Genomic DNA, 20431 nt, shown 5'->3' on the forward strand with positions numbered 1-20431 from the left:
TTTAAAAAAAAAAAAGAATATTATAAGATTACTTTTAACGTTAGTTTTTTTAGTTTAAGTTCTTTCATCATTTTTTATGTTTCTAAAGATCCTTTCCTTTTCAGAGAGGAAACCGGACTAAGAACCAAGACCTTCCTGCCATCAAAGGATTCTTGAGGTTTCTTCTTTAGTTTCTAGATTCCTTCTTAATTTATAGAATGCTTCCACTGTATCAAGCTCCCAAGAGATATGTGGGCAATTCCATAATAAATTCCATTATCTTTAATTGACTTAAGATCCCTAAGGGAAGACAGCTGGATATTTATTCATTTCCAAATGATCTACTTTCATGTCAATATTCAAAGCTCAAGTATTTCTGAATTTATTGGATTACAGGGTCACTTGCTTCTGGACATATTAAATGTTCAAGCAGTAAACTCTTAAAGGAAAAGAGATTGTTGAGTGATGACGAAGGCTGAGTATCTGAAAGAAGTTGTGAGGAGCAAGGAACGTGCCATCTACCAGGATCAGTGTTTGAAGTTGGATACAGGAGAAGGAACATACTGAGGAGTATGGCCAGTGAAGCAATGCCTTCTAAATCCCAGCTTCTTAAACTGTGGATCAAGACCCTATGTGGGGATTATGAAAATAAATATTTAATTTATAATTATAAAATTTATAATGTATAATCATAAATGTTTAATTTGTATACCTATTTTAGATACCTATATAACTGGAGTCATATAAAATTTTTTTTTGAGGGAAAAAGGGTTGAGTGGAAAAAGTTTAAGAAGACTTGATCTAGATAGAGACAGGTTTCCAAAGTTGCAAGGAGCCTTGGAAAGATTGGGAAAAAAGAGCAAATTTAAAGATATTATTTTATTTTTTTAAAGAAAAGGAGGGAATTCCAGACAGTGCCATGGAAGAAGAGGGTAAATAGGGATAGCGATACAGCTTGGTTCGTGATGAGGTGGAGGCAGAGGGGTGCAGGTGAAGAAGTAGGGAAACTATCAGGTAAATAGAGTTTTTACTGTAAACAATCTTTGTCTCCATTGATGAGAACCAGGATGTTGATAGAACATTGCGAAATAGAGTTGGGAGTGAAGTTCTAAATATAAATCTTTATGGTCATAAAGTCTGGTGATGAGAATCCTTTCTAGGTGGTGGGATGATGAAACTCCTGGAATTCATTGATTATAAAGGTAGTTACTCCCTTTCCCATGTGCAGCAAAAAAAGATTCCTCATGAAACCAGATCATATATTGACTTGATTGTCACCTCTTGGGCAAGGAGAGGTAGCCTTTGAATTTGTGGTCCTAGGTCAGTTAAAATTCTACCTTTTAAAAATGGTTCTCATTTATTCTTTCTTCTGTCCTACTGACACCTGCCGTCAAAGTATGGGATGATGACTTTTCTCTTATATAGCTATGGCTTTATTTAGCTTGTGCCCTATATCTAGAAAAATCTTCCTGTTCTCTTTGTTAAATTTCTACACAGTTTTGAAAGCCAAAGTCAGATGTCACTTCTCTCCCTGAAGCCTTTCATGATTTTCCATCAGTAACAACTTTCTTCCTATGACCTCACTTAGCCCTTTGGTGTTTTATCTCCCATAAGTTCCCTGAGGAAATACTATCTTATCCAAATTTAGCATTGTCACCTTCTGAGCTTGGAATGTTTTTTTAATGCTCAGTTCTGGAGGCACATGCTACAGGAAAAAGTCTTTCTTGATTTCTCTGGTTTTTAATTCTCTTCTTTTTCACCCTTTTAAAAATGTTGTAATTACTTTGCTTCAATTTAATATTTGCTGTTTGTGTACATGTGGTTTCTCTTTAGTGGAACATAATTAAGGACAGAGTTTGTTCCATTTTTGTCTTTATATCTCCATCCCTCAGCATGTGGTTGGTGCTTAATAAGTGCTTGTTGAAATTTATTTGGAATGAATTGAACTTTGGGCTCTGTGCTTGGGAAGCTGAATTCTGAGAGGAGAATTGGCCCCCATACCACTTCCTACCCGACTCCACACCATGTTGCTAAAAGACCCTTCCCATCCTCATTTCCAGATCATCTTTATCTGTTTTTCTCAACTAAAATATGTTTATTGAAAGTAGGGACTGCTTTGCTGGCTTAGTACAATGCCCAATCTTAGTACAATGCCTAACACATGGTAAGCATTTAATAAATACCTTATTTGGAGAAGAGTTCAAGAACAAACAGGGGATATAGAGGGCATATTAGAACACAAAACAGACAGTTTTGATTACATACAATTAAAAATATTTTGCTGAAACAAAACCAATTGCAGCCAAAATTGGAAGGGAAACAGAAGACTTGGAGGGGGGGATAGAATCCTTGTAGCAAGTGTTGTATTCCCTGTTATTCTGATAGTCAAGGGAAATGAATTGGCAATTTTTAAAGGAAGTAATTCAAGCTATCATAACCATGTAAAAATAGCTCCCAATTCTTAATGATTAGAGAAATGCACATTAAAAGAAATCTGAATTTCTCCCTCACATCCATCAGATTAGCAAAATTGACAATAATAGAAAATAACAAATGTGGGCTGAATTATGGGAAAACAAGCTCAGTGATGTACTTTTGGTGGAACAGTGAATTGGTCCCACCATTCTGGAGAGAAATTTGGATCTATGCTTTCAAAAGTTATTTAATTATGCATATACTTTTTAGTCCAGGTAATCTTTCTGAAATTACCTCTCATCTACTCTGTTTATATTTTGTATAAAAATAGTTGTTTGCAGGTTGATTGCACATTAGGATGGGAGCTCCTTGCTCACATCTTTAATGCTCATAATAAAATGTATCCAGGAATGAAAAAAAAAAAAAGAACAAAAGTTTCTTGGAAGGGGACTGAAGGAAGAGTTGTTTGTTTTTCTTTATATGTCCAGGGCTCAGGGAAATGCCTGGAGCATGGGAAGTGCTTATTATGTGCTTGTCAACTAACTAAATGACTATCTCCAGTAGACTAATATCCCAAAGAAATCAAAAAAAGAGGAAAAGAATCAACAAATACAAAAATCTTGTATATCATCTCACTTTGTAATAGCAAAGAATTGTAAACTAAGGGGGACTCTTTTCACATGGGGAATAGATGAACAAAATATAATACATGAATATAATGGAATACTAATTTTCCCTAAAAATAATAGTTTACCAGAAACTTTGGAAGACTTACATGAAATAATGGCAAAATGAAGAAAGCAGAACAAGGAGAACAAGTTATATGTTTAAATTTTTTCTTAATTTTTAAAAAAAAATGTGTAATAGAATAAGAAATTCCACACATAGTATAATAAAAAGAAAAATATGCAATGACTTACATGAAATAATGAACAGTGAACTGAACAGAACCAAGAGGACATTGTATACAGTAGCAGCAATATTGTTTTAAGAATTTTGAACAACTAAGTCATTTTGATTTTTATAACTGCATTTTTGTAGTGTTGTTATAGGAACTCTATCAATACCAACCACGATCCCAAAGCTCTCATCATAATGAAGCCTGCTCTAAACCTGTTGACATCCTGAGAGAGGATGCAGAATGAGACGCGTGTTTTGGATGTGACCAAAGGCAGGAATACTTTTGCTTGTTCTTACAAGATGGTATTTCTTCTCTACCCTCCCTATGAGAAAAAGAAAATTGATTTTTGTCAACTGAAAAAATAAAATTTAATTTTAAACTGCCCTATTTGTTCTCTGTCTGTATCTTTTTGTGTCTCTATCTTTCCTTCTCTCTTATCTGTCTCTGTGTCTGGCTCCTTTCTCCTATTTTTTCTCCCTCTGTCATAATTATGTTTGTCTATCTTTGTAGGATGGGCTGCTGTCCATCTCTCTCTATGTCTCACTTTCTCTGTCTGTCTCTGTCTTTATTTAAAGCCCCCTTTCCCCATTTTTTCTCGCTCTCTCTTTTATCTGTTTCTCTCGTCCATCTAACTTTGGCTGGATGGCCAGATGTCTCTTCTCCCTGTCTCCCGTCTCTGTGTCCCTAAGCTCTCCTTTCTTTTCTTTGTATTTCTAAATCTCTCTTTCTCTCCCTCCCCTCCTTCTCCTCCCCATTTTTTTTTCAACGTATGAGTAGAAATCAATTCTATTGCATGGCTCTAATCATGTTTCTTTCTCTCTCTTTTTTTTTTTTTTCCTCCTGAGGCACTTGGAAGTTAAAGTGACTTCCCTGGGTTCTCACAGCCAGGAAGTGTTGAGTGTCTGGAGACCAGATTTGAACCCGGGTCCTTCTGACTTCAGGGCTGGTGCTCTGTCCACTGCGCCACCCAGCTGCCCTCCCCTCCGCTTCATTTTTGACTTGTTTCTGTCTCTCCCTCCTCATCCGTCTCTATTTTTTTCTGTCTCCGTCCCTGGTTCTCGTCTCATCCCTTGCAGCCTCCGATACCACGCTTCGAGCGCAGCGTTTCTCCAGTGTCAGCCGTGCTAGACGAATTTGCGGGAGAGTACACGGAGTGCCCGAGGTGACGCGAAGCGCCGGGACGCCTCCCCTCCCCGCCCACTAGGAGGAGCAGCCGCCAGACCACGTGGGCTCGGGGAAGCGGCGGGGCGGAACTTCTGGCGGGCGGGACTCGTTTCCCAGCCGGAGCGCTGTTGGACGCACCCTCGGCGGAGCGAAGCCGCGGCGCACCGCGCGGTGACCGGGCACGCGGCCGGCATGGAGGCCAGTGGCGGCGCCGACGGTGGCGGCGTCCACCCGCTCTTAGGCGCCCTCGATGGACAGAACAACTGGATGACCGGCCATCCACAGGTCAGCTTCCCTCGAGTCTCCACGGCTACTACTAGCTGGTGAAGGAGTCCTGGACTTCCCGCTGCTCCCCCCATCCCCCCTCCTCCCGCTCCACGTGAGGAAGTGCCCAGAACACGGGACGCCAATCCAAAGCCTCGAATCCGAATCGCGCTTCTCCACTTCTTCCCGGAGGGACGTTAGACTCCTCCGGGCCTCAGTTTTCTCCTCCGTAAAATGGGCTCCTCGGAGATCGAACCTTCTGCAGCCTTCCTGAGGTCACGCTATGCGCCTTTCTTTGTTTTCGCTTAGCGCGGGGCGTGGCTGCTTCTTGCTGCCTTGCGCTTGGCCCCCCAGCCTCCGCCCCAGTCAGTTTCCCTGCTTTGAGCCGCGGCGGGGCTGCGGTATGATGCTGAACATGTGTTACAGAACGCCACCGGGGAACTGGGCAACCAGAATAAGGGATGCCTTTGAAACCCTGTAATAGCTTTTTTTTTTTTTTTTTTTTTTTTTTTGTGTGTGTGTGTGTGTGTGTGTGTGGTTGTGGATATATTTAATTTGCATATTTATTAAGTCATCTATTTGGCTCAGTGTACTTGAGGTCAAGAGCATCCTATTTCAAACGTGACCTCAAAATGCCCGTCCTTTAACCTGTCTGCCTCAGTTTCCTAAAGGGTAAAATGGGGCTAGTCACCGCCCACCTGCCTTGGAGCATTGATGAAGAGGTGTTTGAACTTAATAAATGCGTCTTATTCCCACGAAGAGTATTGATGGATTGAAAAGCGTATTGGATCCGACTTTGCTCCTCTCAACTACAAACTTCTGTTTTCTCCTCTGTACAGTGGAGGGCATTAGACTAAAATCGGAAATCATGATTCTCGACCTGGGCTCCGTGACCTCAAGTGGGGGGAAAATTACATCTTTATTTTTACAAGAAATTTTGCACACTCTGAAGTTATTTTAAAACATGATTCTGAGAAGGGGGATTGCCAGAGTACAAAAAGTCCTTCACAAAGTTATAAAGGCCCATGATATTAAAAAAAAAAAAAATTACCTTTTAAAGTTGTAAAGCAGTAACGTCTTTAAATATTATAAATAAGTGTTTTTTAATTTTTTAGTAGAACTGAAAAAAAAAACCAAAATCTAGGCCATCACTTGTAGGTGATTAGAAAACCAATACTAAACTGGATATAAGCAAATGCTAACTCCTTCAGCACTGATAATTTAGAAGTAATATTAGCCTGGAAAGATTTTCAGGAACTGAGCCTGAGTGAAACAAGCAGAACCAGGAATACAGTGTACACCATAACAGCAAGGTTGGGCGATCATCAACTATGAAAGACTTGATTCTTCTCAGTGGTTTAGTGATCCAAGGCAATCCCAATAAACCTTGGATAGAAAACACCATCTGTATCCAGAGGAGAACTATGGAGATTGAAAGTAAATCAATACCTGCTATGTTCACTTTTTTTTTCTTTTTACTTCTGTTTTTTCCCCCCTCTACTGCTTTTTCTCTTTTGTTCTGATTTTTCTCTCTCAACACGATTCATAAAGAAATGTGTATGAAAAAAATAAATGTACATGTATGACCTGGAAAAAAAAGGCCCTCCAACCTTCCCCCCCAAAAGAAGTAATATTAGTGTTGATACTTGGCCCTGGAGACTTGTTTTATAGTAGCAGACTGTACTTCTGTTAAATGGCAAGTACCATCAGTTCCTCAATACTGGAACTGTTTTGTATTTTCCTGTGTGCACATAATAGGCAGGCAATAAATATTTGTTGAATGAATGAAGAAAAAGATTTTGTAACTTTTATATTTATGTATTATATATTTATATAAATATTTTATATTTACTTTAACTTTCAGTTTTTGGAGATGTTGGAGTTGGATGTGGCAGAGACTTCTCAAGTTTATACAGCATTCTTAGTTTATCTGGACCTTCTGGAAGGTAAGTTTTGTTTTTTGAGGGGAAGTGGTGGAGTGGACGGGGGGATGCAATGCTGGAATTTTGACAAGGAACGAGTCATTAATGTAGTTACTAATTTCATTAATTTAGTAGGGGTGGTTGATTTTGAATCTTATGTATTAAGGTAGGAGGCAAAAGTAATAAATAATGTTGTATGTATCTTTTTAGTTCATAGTTTTGAGCTTTTATTTGGAGTAATGATTATTTTTTAATGGTATTCCTTCAGCTAGAAACTGGCATGAGGTAAAGAGTGTAGGATTGCCAGAACTCCAGCTCATCTGCCTTCATGGTCATGAGAAGGAAGGAGAAAGATTACAGATTGTGGTACCAACATCTGTTCATGCAGCATTCAGTCATGAGAGGTAAGCAAGTGTTATCAATGTTGACTTACCAGTTCAGTCAATTCCCCAAATAAAATACAGGAAAGCTTTCAGTTAAAGGTTAATACTTTTTATTTTAACAGGTTTGAAATTCATGTTGTGATTTTTATGCATAAGGAGTTTAAATTACTTTCTAGAATAAATTTATTTCTCCTATTTTCAATTGTAGTACTCTATAACACTTGTTTAATTAATATACAATTGCTATATGTTAGTTGTTTAAATATTTAATTAAATTTAAATTTAATATTTGTTAATTGCCTATTTGTCCCACTTTAAACAGTGAGGGAAATAAACATAATAAAAATACCATCATGAATGATAGTATGAGCTTGCAATCTGTTAAGGTGACAGACATATATAGACACAACCAATATTATTGTGAGACTGAATGTCAGAATGAGTAATATAGACAATAAATTATTAAGGACCATCCCTAGGCGAAGGGACAGGTCAGTTCTCTGAGAGCCTCCACAGCTGTGAATCATAAACGTGAAGGAGTTGCAAAGGAGCCTTCGCAGATGTTCATTGTGGATTGGGAATGAAATAAATTGGAGGCAAAGGGAAGAGGAGAAAGAGGTCAGAGAATGCAATTGCCTCTCAGTCTCCTTGTATCATCATCATCCTCTCACATGAAGAGATCCATTCTACAGGTCTGAGTTAGACCTTCAGCAGCCAGTGGCAGGTGGCTCCTGTATCACAACAATAAATGTTTTAGGACTTAAGAAAATGGAAAGAATAATTCAAAGAATTACATGGGAAGAGACTTTGCTCCATTTGATACCAATTCATATTGGAACAAAAAAACTGCACCATATGTAGTAACTGGCTATTAGCATCCACCTGTCACTTTCAGAGGGAGCCTATTTTACTTTTGGGTTGAAAATTTTTCTTTACTTTGAATTCAAATCTACCTCCATGCAACTTTCATTACTGCTCTCAGTTTTGCTCTCTGGGGCCAGAGCAGAGCAAGACTGATTTCTATTTTTCATATTTTAAGCCTCTTAAATATAGGAAGATCATTATTCTATCCTCCCTGAGTCTTCTCTCTTCTATGTCAAAAAAGCTTTGATTCTCATATAAGGTAGAGTTTTAAGTCCCTTCACCACTTTGGTTTCCCTCCCTCTCCTGTGTTTTTCCAATTTGTTAGTGTTGTTCCTGAAATTCAATGCTGAGGCCTCAGTGCCCTGCTCCATCAGAATCTGACCACAGCAGAATATCTGGGTACTCTCCCCTTTCTTGTTCTGATTATTAGGTTTCCTTAATGCAATCTAAGATTGTAGCTGATTTTTTTGGCTGTCATGGCATGTGTTGTCTCACATTGAGTCTGTTTGTTGGAAAAGGGTTCAGGTTAGTTTGGACATCAAAGCTTTTTGTTACCTAGTCTCATCATCAATAAATTGAAGGGGTCAGATTTCTCAGTGCCATTTATTTATTTATTTTGGGCATAATGTATAGGTAGCAATAATATAGGTAACAATTCTTTTGAATTTTGTGCCGAATTACTCAATTTCTTCTTCTTGTGAAAAGGACTCTTTAGGTGATCTATTAATCATATCTTTTAAATTTCTTGTGTGCTTGAATATCAGGAATTTTGGATACCTGTAATGATTTTATTGGTGTGGGGAACTCTAGGTGAGGAAAGTCCCTAGTACTGATCTGGGTCAGCGCCTCCTCTGAGGCTGAGTGGTAAAGAGGTCTCAGGCTTTGAGACATTGTTATAGTGACTTACAGTCATGGTATGGCTCAGGGCTTTCTGACCTCAGGGCTGGTCCTTTATCTCTGTGTTATTCCTCCTCATAGATGAATGGATTTAGAATGGAACTCACTCTTTTATATATAATTGCCACTTAAACTGTTGTAAGAGCTACATTCCAAAGCTTTTAGACCAAGCTTTTCTGAAATCATCTCCCAACTCCTGAGAAAATTCGTATATTGTTGATTAAAATGCCTCTTCATAGCTCCCAGTCTCTGTTTCAGTTACAGTCCCTGAGCTAATTTTTATTTTTATTTTTTTTTATAACAGGCATGTGTTTTTAGCATTATTAAACTTAGGTTTCTTCTTAAGAAATTAATATTTATTTACATTTCACTGAATGAAATGAAGACAGAATACATTTCTTATTGAGTCTCTGAACAACCAAGAAGTTCTTCATAACTGGTTCCCTTACTACCTTCTATATTTCACTCCTCTGCAGTCATTCTACAGTCCAGCCACCTGGCCCTCTGGCAGCTTTTCAAGCCTAACCCTCTGTGTGTCCTCTGAAGCATGTGGGGTGCCCTGCCCCTCACCTTCACTCCTTGGGGTCTTTTGGCTTTCTTCTGTAGTAAGTCAGCTGCTGGTGCCTTCCCCTCTCACGTTACCTCCTTGGTTACTTACATGTTTCTCTCTCATTAGAATACATTCTTCTTGAAGGCAGGGACAGGCTTTTTTTTTTTTTTTTCCCTCCCTTATAGCTTCATTATTAGCAGAATGATTGGCACATAATAGGCAATGATAAATGCTTCTTGACTGACTTGACTGACTGACTGTAAATGTGGGTTCAGAAAATTATCTTCCATTCCATTCTTCAGAAAAGATACATTCTATGTTGTATCCTGGAATGGAAGATAATTTAATAAAAATAATTCTTAAACAATGAATTTGTGTCCAATTTTTCTGGAATTTTTTGAGGTAAAGGTTATAGTTAGAGATGTAAAACTGTTGAACATTTATTAGAATAATAATACCTTATATTTGCTTAGCACCATATAGTTTTCAAAGAACTTTCACACAATTTTATATTATTTGACTTCACAACAATCTCTTTCCTCTACTCTCTGATAAAGAGATCACAGGAATGCCTGAGTTTAAATCTGACCTCAAATACTTACTAGTTGTGTGATCTTTGTCAAATCACTTAACTTCTGTCTGCCCGATTCTTCAACTGTGCATATCAAATGAGATTATATACAGAAAGTGCTTTGTACAGTGCCTGGCACATAGTAGGTGCTTAATAAATAACTATTATCTTCCTTCTTTCTCTTCAAACATGCCTAAATCTCCCTTCTCCTTAAAAATTTAAAAAGTGTGTACAATCCTCTTAAGACATAATCCTTTTTTTTCCCCCTTTCTCAAGCAAACACTTAGAAAAAGCCCTCTGCACTCCTTGCCTTCCCTTCTTTTCTTTGAACCTTTGCATTCTGACCTTTGACTTCATCTTTCAGTGAAAACTGTTCTTTCCAAAGTTACCAGCCTTCCCTTCTTTTCTTTGAACCTTTGCATTCTGACCTTTGACTTCATCTTTCAGTGAAAACTGTTCTTTCCAAAGTTACCAGCTTCTTTTAACTGCCAAATTTGGTAGGTCTTTCTCAGTTCTCGTCCTTCTTGACCACTTTGCCGCATTTGATATAGCTGACGATGTATTTTTTTGGTTGTTTAGTCTCTGGTTTCTTTAATCCTGCTCCCTCCTGATTCTTCTCCTACCTCTGACCACTCCTTCTTAGTCTCTTTTGCTAGTTTATCATCTGTATCATAACCCCTAATTGTGGGTATTCCTGGTATCTCTGTTTTGGACCTCTCTGGCTCTCTGTCTGTCTGACTGTCTGTCTCACTCACCAACTCTCCTGGATTTAACTGTCAGGCCTTTGCAGGTGACTCCCAGATCTGTATATCTAGCCTCAATCTCTTTTCTGAACATTTCTTTCCCGAATGACCAGTTACCTTTTGGATGTTTCAAACTCACTGGCTCAGAGATATTTTAATATCAACATGTCCCAAACTGAATGCATTATGTTCACATATGTCCCTTCAGCCAAATTTTCCTATTTCTGTCAAAGGTCCAATCATCAGGTCTACCAGGTTTATGACCTTGGAATGGACTTTGCCTTCTCACTCTCATTCCACTTGTCTGCTCAGTCACTACATCTTGTTCTTCTACCTCCCCCATGCCTCCTTCATTCAGTCTCTTATCACTGGTATCTAGATCATTACATTCTTTCTCTCTCTTCCTCAAGTTCTTCTCCACTCCAGTCTGCCATATACGCTGCTTCCAGTCTCATTTTCATGAAGGACAGATCTGATCCTTCCACTCTCCTACCCACTAAGCTTCAGTCATTCCCCATTGCCTCTAGGTTCAAATATAAACTCCTCTGTTTACTTTAAAAAACCTCGGATCCCAGGCTCTCTTTCTAGCTTCCTTGTGCCTTACTTCCCCTCCAGCATGTCCCAACTGGGATCTAGCTAAATTGTTCTCTGTGGTCCTCACTCATGAGCTCCAATTTCTGCCTACAGTGTGTTCCCTCTTTATCTCCATATCAGAGAATCCCCTTCTTCCTTCAAGATACTGCTCAAATACCTCCTGTTCTCCACCCTCCCTCCCCAAATCCAGTGCCCTCCTCTCCAAACTACTTAATATTTATCTTGTGCATTTATTCACTTTATGTTTAATTGTATTTACTCATTTTATATTTAAGCTGCATATATTTAGATATATACTTGTCATCTTTCCTGTCAGAATGGAAACTACTTGCGAATAGCAATCATTTAATTATTGTATATTTTGTACCTGGTGCAGTGCCTAGCACATGATAGGGGGCTTAATAAATGTTTATTAATTGATAAGATTGATGATAATTTTGTGAAGTAAATAGTAGACTAGATACTGTCATTTCTGTGAAATAAATATGGAGATATAGAGGCTTATTGTTATTAAAACATTATAATGTTTTTATTTGTTTTATTTTGTTTTGTTTTTTGTCTGAAGTCACCCAGATAGCAAGATCTAACTAAAAAATCCATGTCTTCTCTTCCTAGACCAGTACTCGTTCTCCTATATTTGTATTTCACTGCTGAGCTGCTTGAGTATAGAATGATAATGTTTTATTTGTTTTCTTTCCACTAATTAGTTATATTTCTACTGTGACTATACAACCTGATGTGTTGAAAACATATAATATATGGCTCTAACCACCTTTATAGTTTATATCTGTATATATTACAACAATGTCCAAGCACTCCCTATATTTCTCCTTCCATATCTTAGGCATTTAATTTTTATTAAAATCCAGTATGTTCAGACTTTATTTACACAATTCTGGCAAGAGTTGGATAGATTCCATTATAGAGGAATAGATATTTAAATGGTGGTAGATTGTACAAATTACTTTGAGCAAGTGTACACTTTGTAATCAGTGATTGCATTTAAAAAAAAAATATGTATATGTTATCACTATTAAAATACCTTTGTAAGACAAAGATTTCACAAAACTCAGCACCATGTTTATTCTTAGTCCTCGTGTAGTTGCTTACTTGATGTTGGTTGTTAATGTCTAATGAGGAAATGATATTGACCTAATGCCCATTTCTTTTTATTTAGTGGGAAATGATAGTGAATGAGTGAATAGCAATAATAATTAATATTCAGATTGCTCGGAATATATTTGTTTCTACATTAAACATTCCAATTTAAGTTGATTGTAAACAAAACAAGCCTTTGTTTTAAAGCACCATATAAAAATGGAAATTGTAGCGTTAGATTTCTACATTTTTAAGTATTACTGATAATTTTTTGCTACAGTGGTTTTAGCAACTACATGTAGTTGTTGTAGTGAAGGCTCATCATTCATATCAAGATGTCTTGGTCTTTGAAAATGAAGGATACTAGTAGTCATACACAAGTGTGTGTAATTTAAAGAATCATAGAAGGGGAAAAGATCTTAGAGATTATATAGTCTTAAGAACCTCCTCTCATATTTAAGTGCTTTATTTAAGACTTAATTTAACATAAATTCAACCAATTAAATTTGCTTAGTAACTATTTCATTAAAGTTAATTTATTGCAGCATATATGTCCTCATTAGAATTCTTTGTTCATCTTATTTACTTTTTCAATGCAATAAAATTATTTCCATTTTTTGGTAATTAGGTATATGAAAATTTTTAGAAGAACTTTTTTGTGTGGTTTGATTTTTTTTCTTTCTTTTTTTTTTTTTTTTTTTAAAGAAGAGCATTATCTTTGAAATTATTGGATCTTTTCTCCTTTCCCTGATTTTTTTTTTTTGCTGCCACTGTCATTTTATACGTCAAACATCTTTTTAATAGTAGAAACAATTTTTTTGTCACATATCATAATTTTACATTTTTATTTCAAGTTCTAATTTTGTTATTCCTGCTACAATTAGAGAAGATTACATAATTTATCCTTACATAAATATTTCTATTAAGTCTTAACTAAAGGTAATAATAGCCTTAAAGTGGGCTACTGTTAGTAACATTCAATTACTTTGGTCTTTTTTCTATCCATTTTTAGCATCTCTTTAAGATGTAGGTATTTTCTGATAAATTGTTTCAAGTTTCATTGGTCTTTGAAGTAAATTATTCTATCAAAAAAACATTTGTACACCCTGTTATCAAAATAAGGTCAAAATGATTTAGACATAAAGAATGATACTTTAAGCAAATTAGGAGAACAGGGGATAGTCTGCCTCTCAAATCTGAAGATTAAAAGAGTTTGTAGCTAAAGAAGAACTAAAGAATATTATGAAATGCAAAATGGATAATTTTGATTAAATTAAAGTTTTTGTATAAACAAAACCAATGCAATCATGATTAGAAGGGAGGCAGAAAACTGGGGAAAAATTTTTACATTCAAGATTTCTAATAAAGACTTTATTTCAACAATATATAGAGAACTGAGTCAAAATTTATAAGAATACAAGCCATTCTCCAATTGATAAATGGTCAAAGAATATGAACAAATAATTTTTAGATGAAGAAATTAAGCCAGAGAAATGCAAATTAAGACCACTCTAAGGTACCACTTCACATCTCTCGGATTGGCTAAGATGACAAGAAAAGATAATGATAAATGTTGGAGGGGATGTGGAAAAATTGTGACACTAATACATTGTTAGTAAAGTTGTGAACTGATTCAGCTATTCTGGAGAGCAGTTTGGAACTAAAAAAAATCTGTCTTATTTTAAGAATATGTAATTTTGAAGCCCATTACTATTTTTTTAATAGAGTATATTTTGTAGAAGGTACACATGCATACACACACACACACTCGCATGTTTATGTATATATACAAACACATATATGAATATATACACACACATATACACACTCAAGGATGAGAGCTGGAGTTGGTGCTCCTGGTTGTAGATACTGATCCTTTTTCATTTGGGATAAAAGAAAAGCAAAAAAAAAAAAAAAAAAAAACCCAGAGTTCCTGCTCTCAAGGAATTCTACTAAGTTTAATCAATTTTGTAGAACTGATTACGAGAAAGAGAGCTGCAATTAAAATTATCAACTTTATTTTTAAATTTGTGATAAATGATTCTTACCCGAGTCATTATCTTTTCTTGTCATCTTAGCCAATGCGAGAAATGTGAAGTGCTACCTTAGAGTGGTCTTAAATAAAATATATAGGTTCTTTTTGTTTATATGCCTTTTCTTTTTCAGGATTTTTTCTTTTTGGTCTGATTTTTCTTGCACAACATGACAAACATGCAAATATATTTAAAAGGACTGCACATATTAAACCTATATCAGATTGCTTGCTGCCTCAGGGAGAGGGAAGATAAGGGAGGGAGGGAAAAAAATTTGTAGCACAAAGTCTTACAAAAATGAATGTTGAAAACTCTTTGGAAGAATAAAATACTATTGAGAAAAAAAAGAAATGTTTGTTGAATTCTGTTGAGGATTAGAATTTAATTCATTGACTAAATGATATGGTTCACTAATCCATATTACCATTCAGTTTCTCACATAGTTTTCAAAGATTAGCCCATTACATTTTATATAAAAATATTTGTATTGTATACATTGTATAAAAATATTTTACTTCTCTTTTCTTTGTCAGAAATAATTTCCCCTAGTAAATAGCTTTCAGAGAATTCCATCATTAGTCTTCCTTTCTTTTTGAGGTTGTATTTTAAAAGAATTTACTATTCCTTCATGTTGCTATACACAGCGTTAGCCTGAAGAAGAAAGATCAATTATTAACTTCATTTCAAATACAGGCTTGTCATTGCATTCATGATGAGAAGGAAAAAAGCCTGCATTTCTACACATTGAACTTGGCAAATTAAAGTTTTTAAAAGTCATTGCTTTTATTTTAAAAAACCCCACATAATTTTCCCTTCTCTAACAAGTTAGAAAATACATATAATTATAAATTCTTTTCTTTTGAGCAATTCTCTTTGTAGAAGTCTTATGAATATAAACATATATAAATGGAGAGAGCCAATCTAGACATCAAAGTGATCTCCAAGAGGGGTGCTAATAGAATATCTCAGCATCTTACAAAAGGGTAAGCCTTCAGATTAATACAGCATTTTTCAATCATTTTACTTTTTGTGATAGACTTTTTTCCCTCTTAGGAGGTAGTTTGAGAAGGTCAGAGGAAGGTTAGGAAGCTCCTTCATCCATCAATAAAATTTTAGTTTAATAATAAAATTATTTTGCTTAAATAATGGTTTGGTCATGTATACTTATTGTGTATCTAATTTATACTTTAATATATTTAACATCTACTGGTCATCCTGCCATCTAGGGGAGGGGGAAAATTGGAACAAAAGGTTTGGCAATTGTCAGTGATACAGAATTACTCATGCATATAACTTGTAAATAAAAAGCTATAAAAAAAATTTGCCTATGGAAAAGACAAGTTAAAACTTTGAGACTTTGAGAAAAATTAACAAGATCAAAATAATAAAGAAGGCAAGAATACAAGAATGCACTAAAGACAGCAATAGTGGTAGTTTTACTATAACATTTGGACTCTGATTATCAAAGAGCTATATATAGACTGCCTATCCTTTAGGTGAACTTTTAAGGTTAAAGTGCAGGAAAGGAGAGAAGAGAAGTAGAATTGATAGAAGGGTATATGTTGGGGCAGGAGGGAGGCAGGAAATAGGGAAGCAGTGGGAGAAGTCAACCCATTAAGGTCAAATGTATGTCTCAGAATACAAGGAATCACTGATTTAATCTTTAAAGTGGGTGTATATGATTTACCATGCTTAACTTATCTGGATTGAAGTAAATGGGCTGAAGTAAAATAATTAGCTATTAGTGTGTCATATTATTATATGACAATAAAACAGGTAATTTGGAAGTACATTAATTCTTGTACATTAATAAAATCCTGGAACAATGGTTGCCTAAACAAATTTGGAATATTGTATTCTTTCTTAACTTACCAGTGTTATGATTATTGGATTGCTTCTAGAGAAGGAAAAACCAGGATAGTGGAAGGGTGAGGGGAGGGGAGATTCAGAACTATGCCATGTAAGATCAGTTGAAGGAACTAAACTGGGTATAGTAGAAGAGAATACTTAATGGTATAATAGTGGCTTTCAGGTATTTGAAAGACTATGTGGAAGAGAGATTGCTTCCAGATGACAGAAGAGGAACAGTAAGTAAAACTCTTATCATGGAACATCTTCATATAAGCAAAAATTTCTAACAATTAAGAGCTTTCCAGAAAGACAATGGGAGGAGGTCAGTCTTTAAATGGAAATTAGGTTTCTACTGGTTGATGAAGAGGCTTCCTATTCAGGTGAGGGTTGGACCAGGTGGCCACTGAGGACCTTTCCAATTTGTTGAGTTTTAGATGGAGCTTCAACCATCCCTGGAAAGGGATTCTCAAAACCTAAACTGTGTTTGCTGTATATATGTGTGTGTGTGTGTCTGTCTGCCTAGAGAATTTTTTATTATCCCTTCACATACATAGCAGAGGTATATTACTGAAGACAGTGAACAGTCTGTGAAAAACACTACTTGTGCTGTGATTCGTATCCTTCATTTCCATTAAAATTCTTCCTTGCCCACATCCTCATTTTTCCCAAACCCAGCGCATGTGGTCTCATGTTAACTTGCACAGACAGTCTAAAAGGTTTCTCCTATAGGTTATCTGAACCCAGTTAAGTTTCTCAGAGAAATTAAAAAGTAATGCTTACTTGTGTGAGACTTAATCACGAAATTTCTTTATCACATTCAGTGCTTTCATTTTGTTGAAGAGGAAACTTAATATTCGTTGTCTTGTTTTCCTGTCTAAGAGGCATTGTCTTTCAGAGAAGCTAAGAAAGTAACTTCATCCAAAGGCTTCTCCTTGACTTGATTTCCTGTATATCGGGGTATTGTGTCCTCAGAGTACCTCCATTAAAGACTGCAGTCGTTTGCTGGTGAAACCCCAAACCTTTCATTGCTTCTGCTTAAGTCTGAGAACTCTCCTCCCTCCTCTTCCAAAAGGGGGGCAGGCTGTGGGCTTCCCACCACATATGCTCAACAGCAACACAAGCACTTGATTGTTTGGTAAGTTCCCTTGGGATTTTAGCTGCCTCCTTTTTTTTAACCAGGCAGTTGTTGGCATAATTCCCAAAGAGGTGGCCTGTGTAGGTTATATGTGGTTTCTCTAACTTTCCTTCAGGGCTGAGCCTCTCGAGGAACAAGGCTCCTCTGGAGCCTCAGGCACTGGGTTTGTAATGGGTCAGGGCTGTGATATCCAATTTAGTATCAGGAGGCCCATGTCATTGCAATATGTCATGCTTAAGAGACTACTTACAGGGGAGATGGGGAGATTAATAATGTGGTTTATCAAATTGGGGAGAAGCGGTGATTGTTTTTGATGGGTTGCCAACATTCCATGTTCTGATATGAATTAGTGTACATATTATGCAAATATTCGAAGGTTATAGTGATTCTGGTATAGCATCTACAAAGCTGTAAGAAGGTGCTAATTTGATGCATTGTTGGTGGAGTTGTGAACGAATCCAACCATTCTGGAGAGTAGTTTGGAACTATGCTCAAAAAATTATCAAACTGTGCATACCCTTTGATCCAGCAGTGTTACTACTGGGCTTATATCCCAAAGAGATTATAAAGAAGGGAAAGGGACCTGTATGTGCACGAATGTTTGTGGCAGCCCTTTTTGTAGTGGCTAGAAAATGGAAACTGAGTGGATGCCCATCAAATGGAGAATGGCTGAATAAATTGTGGTATATGAATATTATGGAATATTACTGTTCTGTAAGAAATGACCAACAGGATGATTTCAGAAAGGCCTGGAGAGACTTACACGAACTGATGCTGAGTGAAATGAGCAGGACCAGGAGATCATTATATACTTAAGCAACAATACTATATGATGACCAGTTCTGATGGACCAGGCCATCCTCAGCAACGAGATCAACCAGATCATTTCCAATGGAGCAGTAATGAACTGGAGCAGTAATGAACTGAACCAGCTACGCCCAGAAAAAGAACTCTGGGAGATGACTAAAAACCATTACATTGAATTCCCAATCCCTATATTTATGCCCACCTGCATTTTGGATTTCCTTCACAAGCTAATTGTACAATATTTCAGAGTCTGATTCTTTTTGTACAGCAAAATAACGGTTTGGTCATGTATACTTATTTGTGTATCTAATTTATATTTTAATATATTTAACATCTACTGATCATCCTGCCATCTGGGGGAGGGAGTGGGGGGTAAGAGGTGAAAAATTGGAACAAGAGGTTTGGCAATTGTTAATGCTGTAAAGTTACCCATGCATATAACCTGTAAATAAAAGGCTATTAAATTAAAAAAAAAAAAAGTAAATAAATTTACTAGAAAAAACAAACAAACAAAAAAAAAGAAGGTGCTAATTTATGGGAGCCATTAAACCGAGAACATTCATTGAACAAGCAACTTCTCTTTATATGGACCCCTTCCTTTAAGATCTTCTGGTCCTGTAGGGGATGGTAAGATAGACCTCATTAAATACAATACAAATTAAAATTTTTAAGTGCATCTGAGGAGAGCTAGGGAGGAAGGAAGAACCTAAAGTTTGTATTTCATCACTCAGTTTTTCCTTGTACCTAATCCTGTTCTTTATTTTACTGATGAGGACCTAAGACCTGAAGAGTTGAAATTACTTGTCCTTGTCTTTCTTTTGACAAGTGATGAGAAGGGAGCTGAATCCATGGCTACCTGAACTACTGATCTAGCATTTTTTTCATTACACCACACCCTTTGTTTCTTTGCTTTAACTTTTCAGAAATGATTTTTAAGCATATGCATGTGGCAAAATTATAGTTGGAGGAAGAACTTTGTTCTATCATTCCTAAATAGGGATTTGAAAAATCATAGAATCTAAGAATCTTTAGATCATCCAGCTGTCTGACTCCTTCATTTTGCAGATGGAAGAACTGGGCAAAGTTATTAAGTAGGAACAGAGTAAAGTATTGGGGAAGAGAGAGAACCATTCACTTTATTTAAAGTTTTAGATTAAAATTAAAAGTTAAAAAAAAAAGAAAAGTTAAATTGCATTTTAAACATAGAGGATATTATATAACATTTGGCAAATCATATAAATTAAAAATGAGGAATTTTTTTGGGGGGGGCTTCAGATCCAGGATTTTATTGGTGGGGAGGGAACTTTTAAGAATAGGTACTATTTCAATATACATTAGCAACTGCTTACCAATTTTTAGTTAGAGATGCCTGGGATACTAAGATTTTAAATGACTTTCCCAGGGTTTCCTCACCAACATGTGTCACAACTGAGACTTGAACACATGTCTAATTGATTCTGAAGCTATGTTCTAGTAATATATTGTACTCCATGCTATGCCTAGTAATATATTTTACATAAACACATCAGGTTCCCTATTCTCCCTAGCCTTCACCATCTAACCCCTCGTTTCTTATCAGCATAGTACCTGGCACATAATGTAATGCCAGAGAAACTGAGGCAGGAGAGAGATTAGAGAGTTTTCAGTATTTTATTAATTGGAGAGTATAATTGACTGGACAGGACTCTCGTCTCAAATCATCCAGTCAGACAGAAATAAAGATATACTGGGACCAAGGAATCCATGTTGGTCCCAGGGCTGGAGGAGACTGTCATCTCAAAGAATCCAGCCTCCAGTAGTCAGTAGCCAGCCTCCAGCAATGAATAGGAGAAACCCAACTTCTTAAATACCTTTTAGAAACAAAGAAGGGGTAGGAGGGGGGGAGATCATAAATCCTAAAAACCCGGAGATAGGATGTCTGAATACACAGAGATAAAGATGTCAGTGAGGTATCTTGGAATATTTTAGAGGAATATTGTAAATTCTTGAGGACAGGAAAGAGTCAGGAGTTCCACTCTCTTGTTTATCCTGCTTGTGCTAACAATTTATAACCTTAGAATAAATGGTTCCCAATCTTAATGGACCAGAAAGGGGGGGGGGGGGGGTTAACAGCTTAGGGAAATAGTTAGGGAGACTAAGATAAGGGAAACTCGTACAGGGAAACTAAGCCAGGACAGTTAAAGAGAACTGTGGCATAACAATAATAAGTACTTAATAAATGCTTATTGATTCCCACTTTATAAGAGAATAGCACCAGTAT

General features: G+C 36.5%; 1 protein-coding gene across 1 annotated transcript in view; it reads left to right on the plus strand.

Annotated features, from left to right (window-relative positions):
• Positions 1–3528: 3528 nt before the first annotated feature.
• Positions 3529–20431, plus strand: part of TSEN15 (tRNA splicing endonuclease subunit 15) — a 34089-nt gene continuing 17186 nt past the window's right edge. The window contains exons 1-4 of the mRNA XM_012547719.3: positions 3529–3597; positions 4424–4744; positions 6588–6669; positions 6914–7049. Coding sequence (XP_012403173.1) covers positions 3529–3597; positions 4424–4744; positions 6588–6669; positions 6914–7049 — 608 coding nt within the window. The remainder of the gene's footprint in view (positions 3598–4423; positions 4745–6587; positions 6670–6913; positions 7050–20431) is intronic.

The sequence above is a fragment of the Sarcophilus harrisii genome, chromosome 4, assembly GCF_902635505.1.
Source record: "Sarcophilus harrisii chromosome 4, mSarHar1.11, whole genome shotgun sequence".
Classification (NCBI taxonomy): domain Eukaryota; kingdom Metazoa; phylum Chordata; class Mammalia; order Dasyuromorphia; family Dasyuridae; genus Sarcophilus; species Sarcophilus harrisii.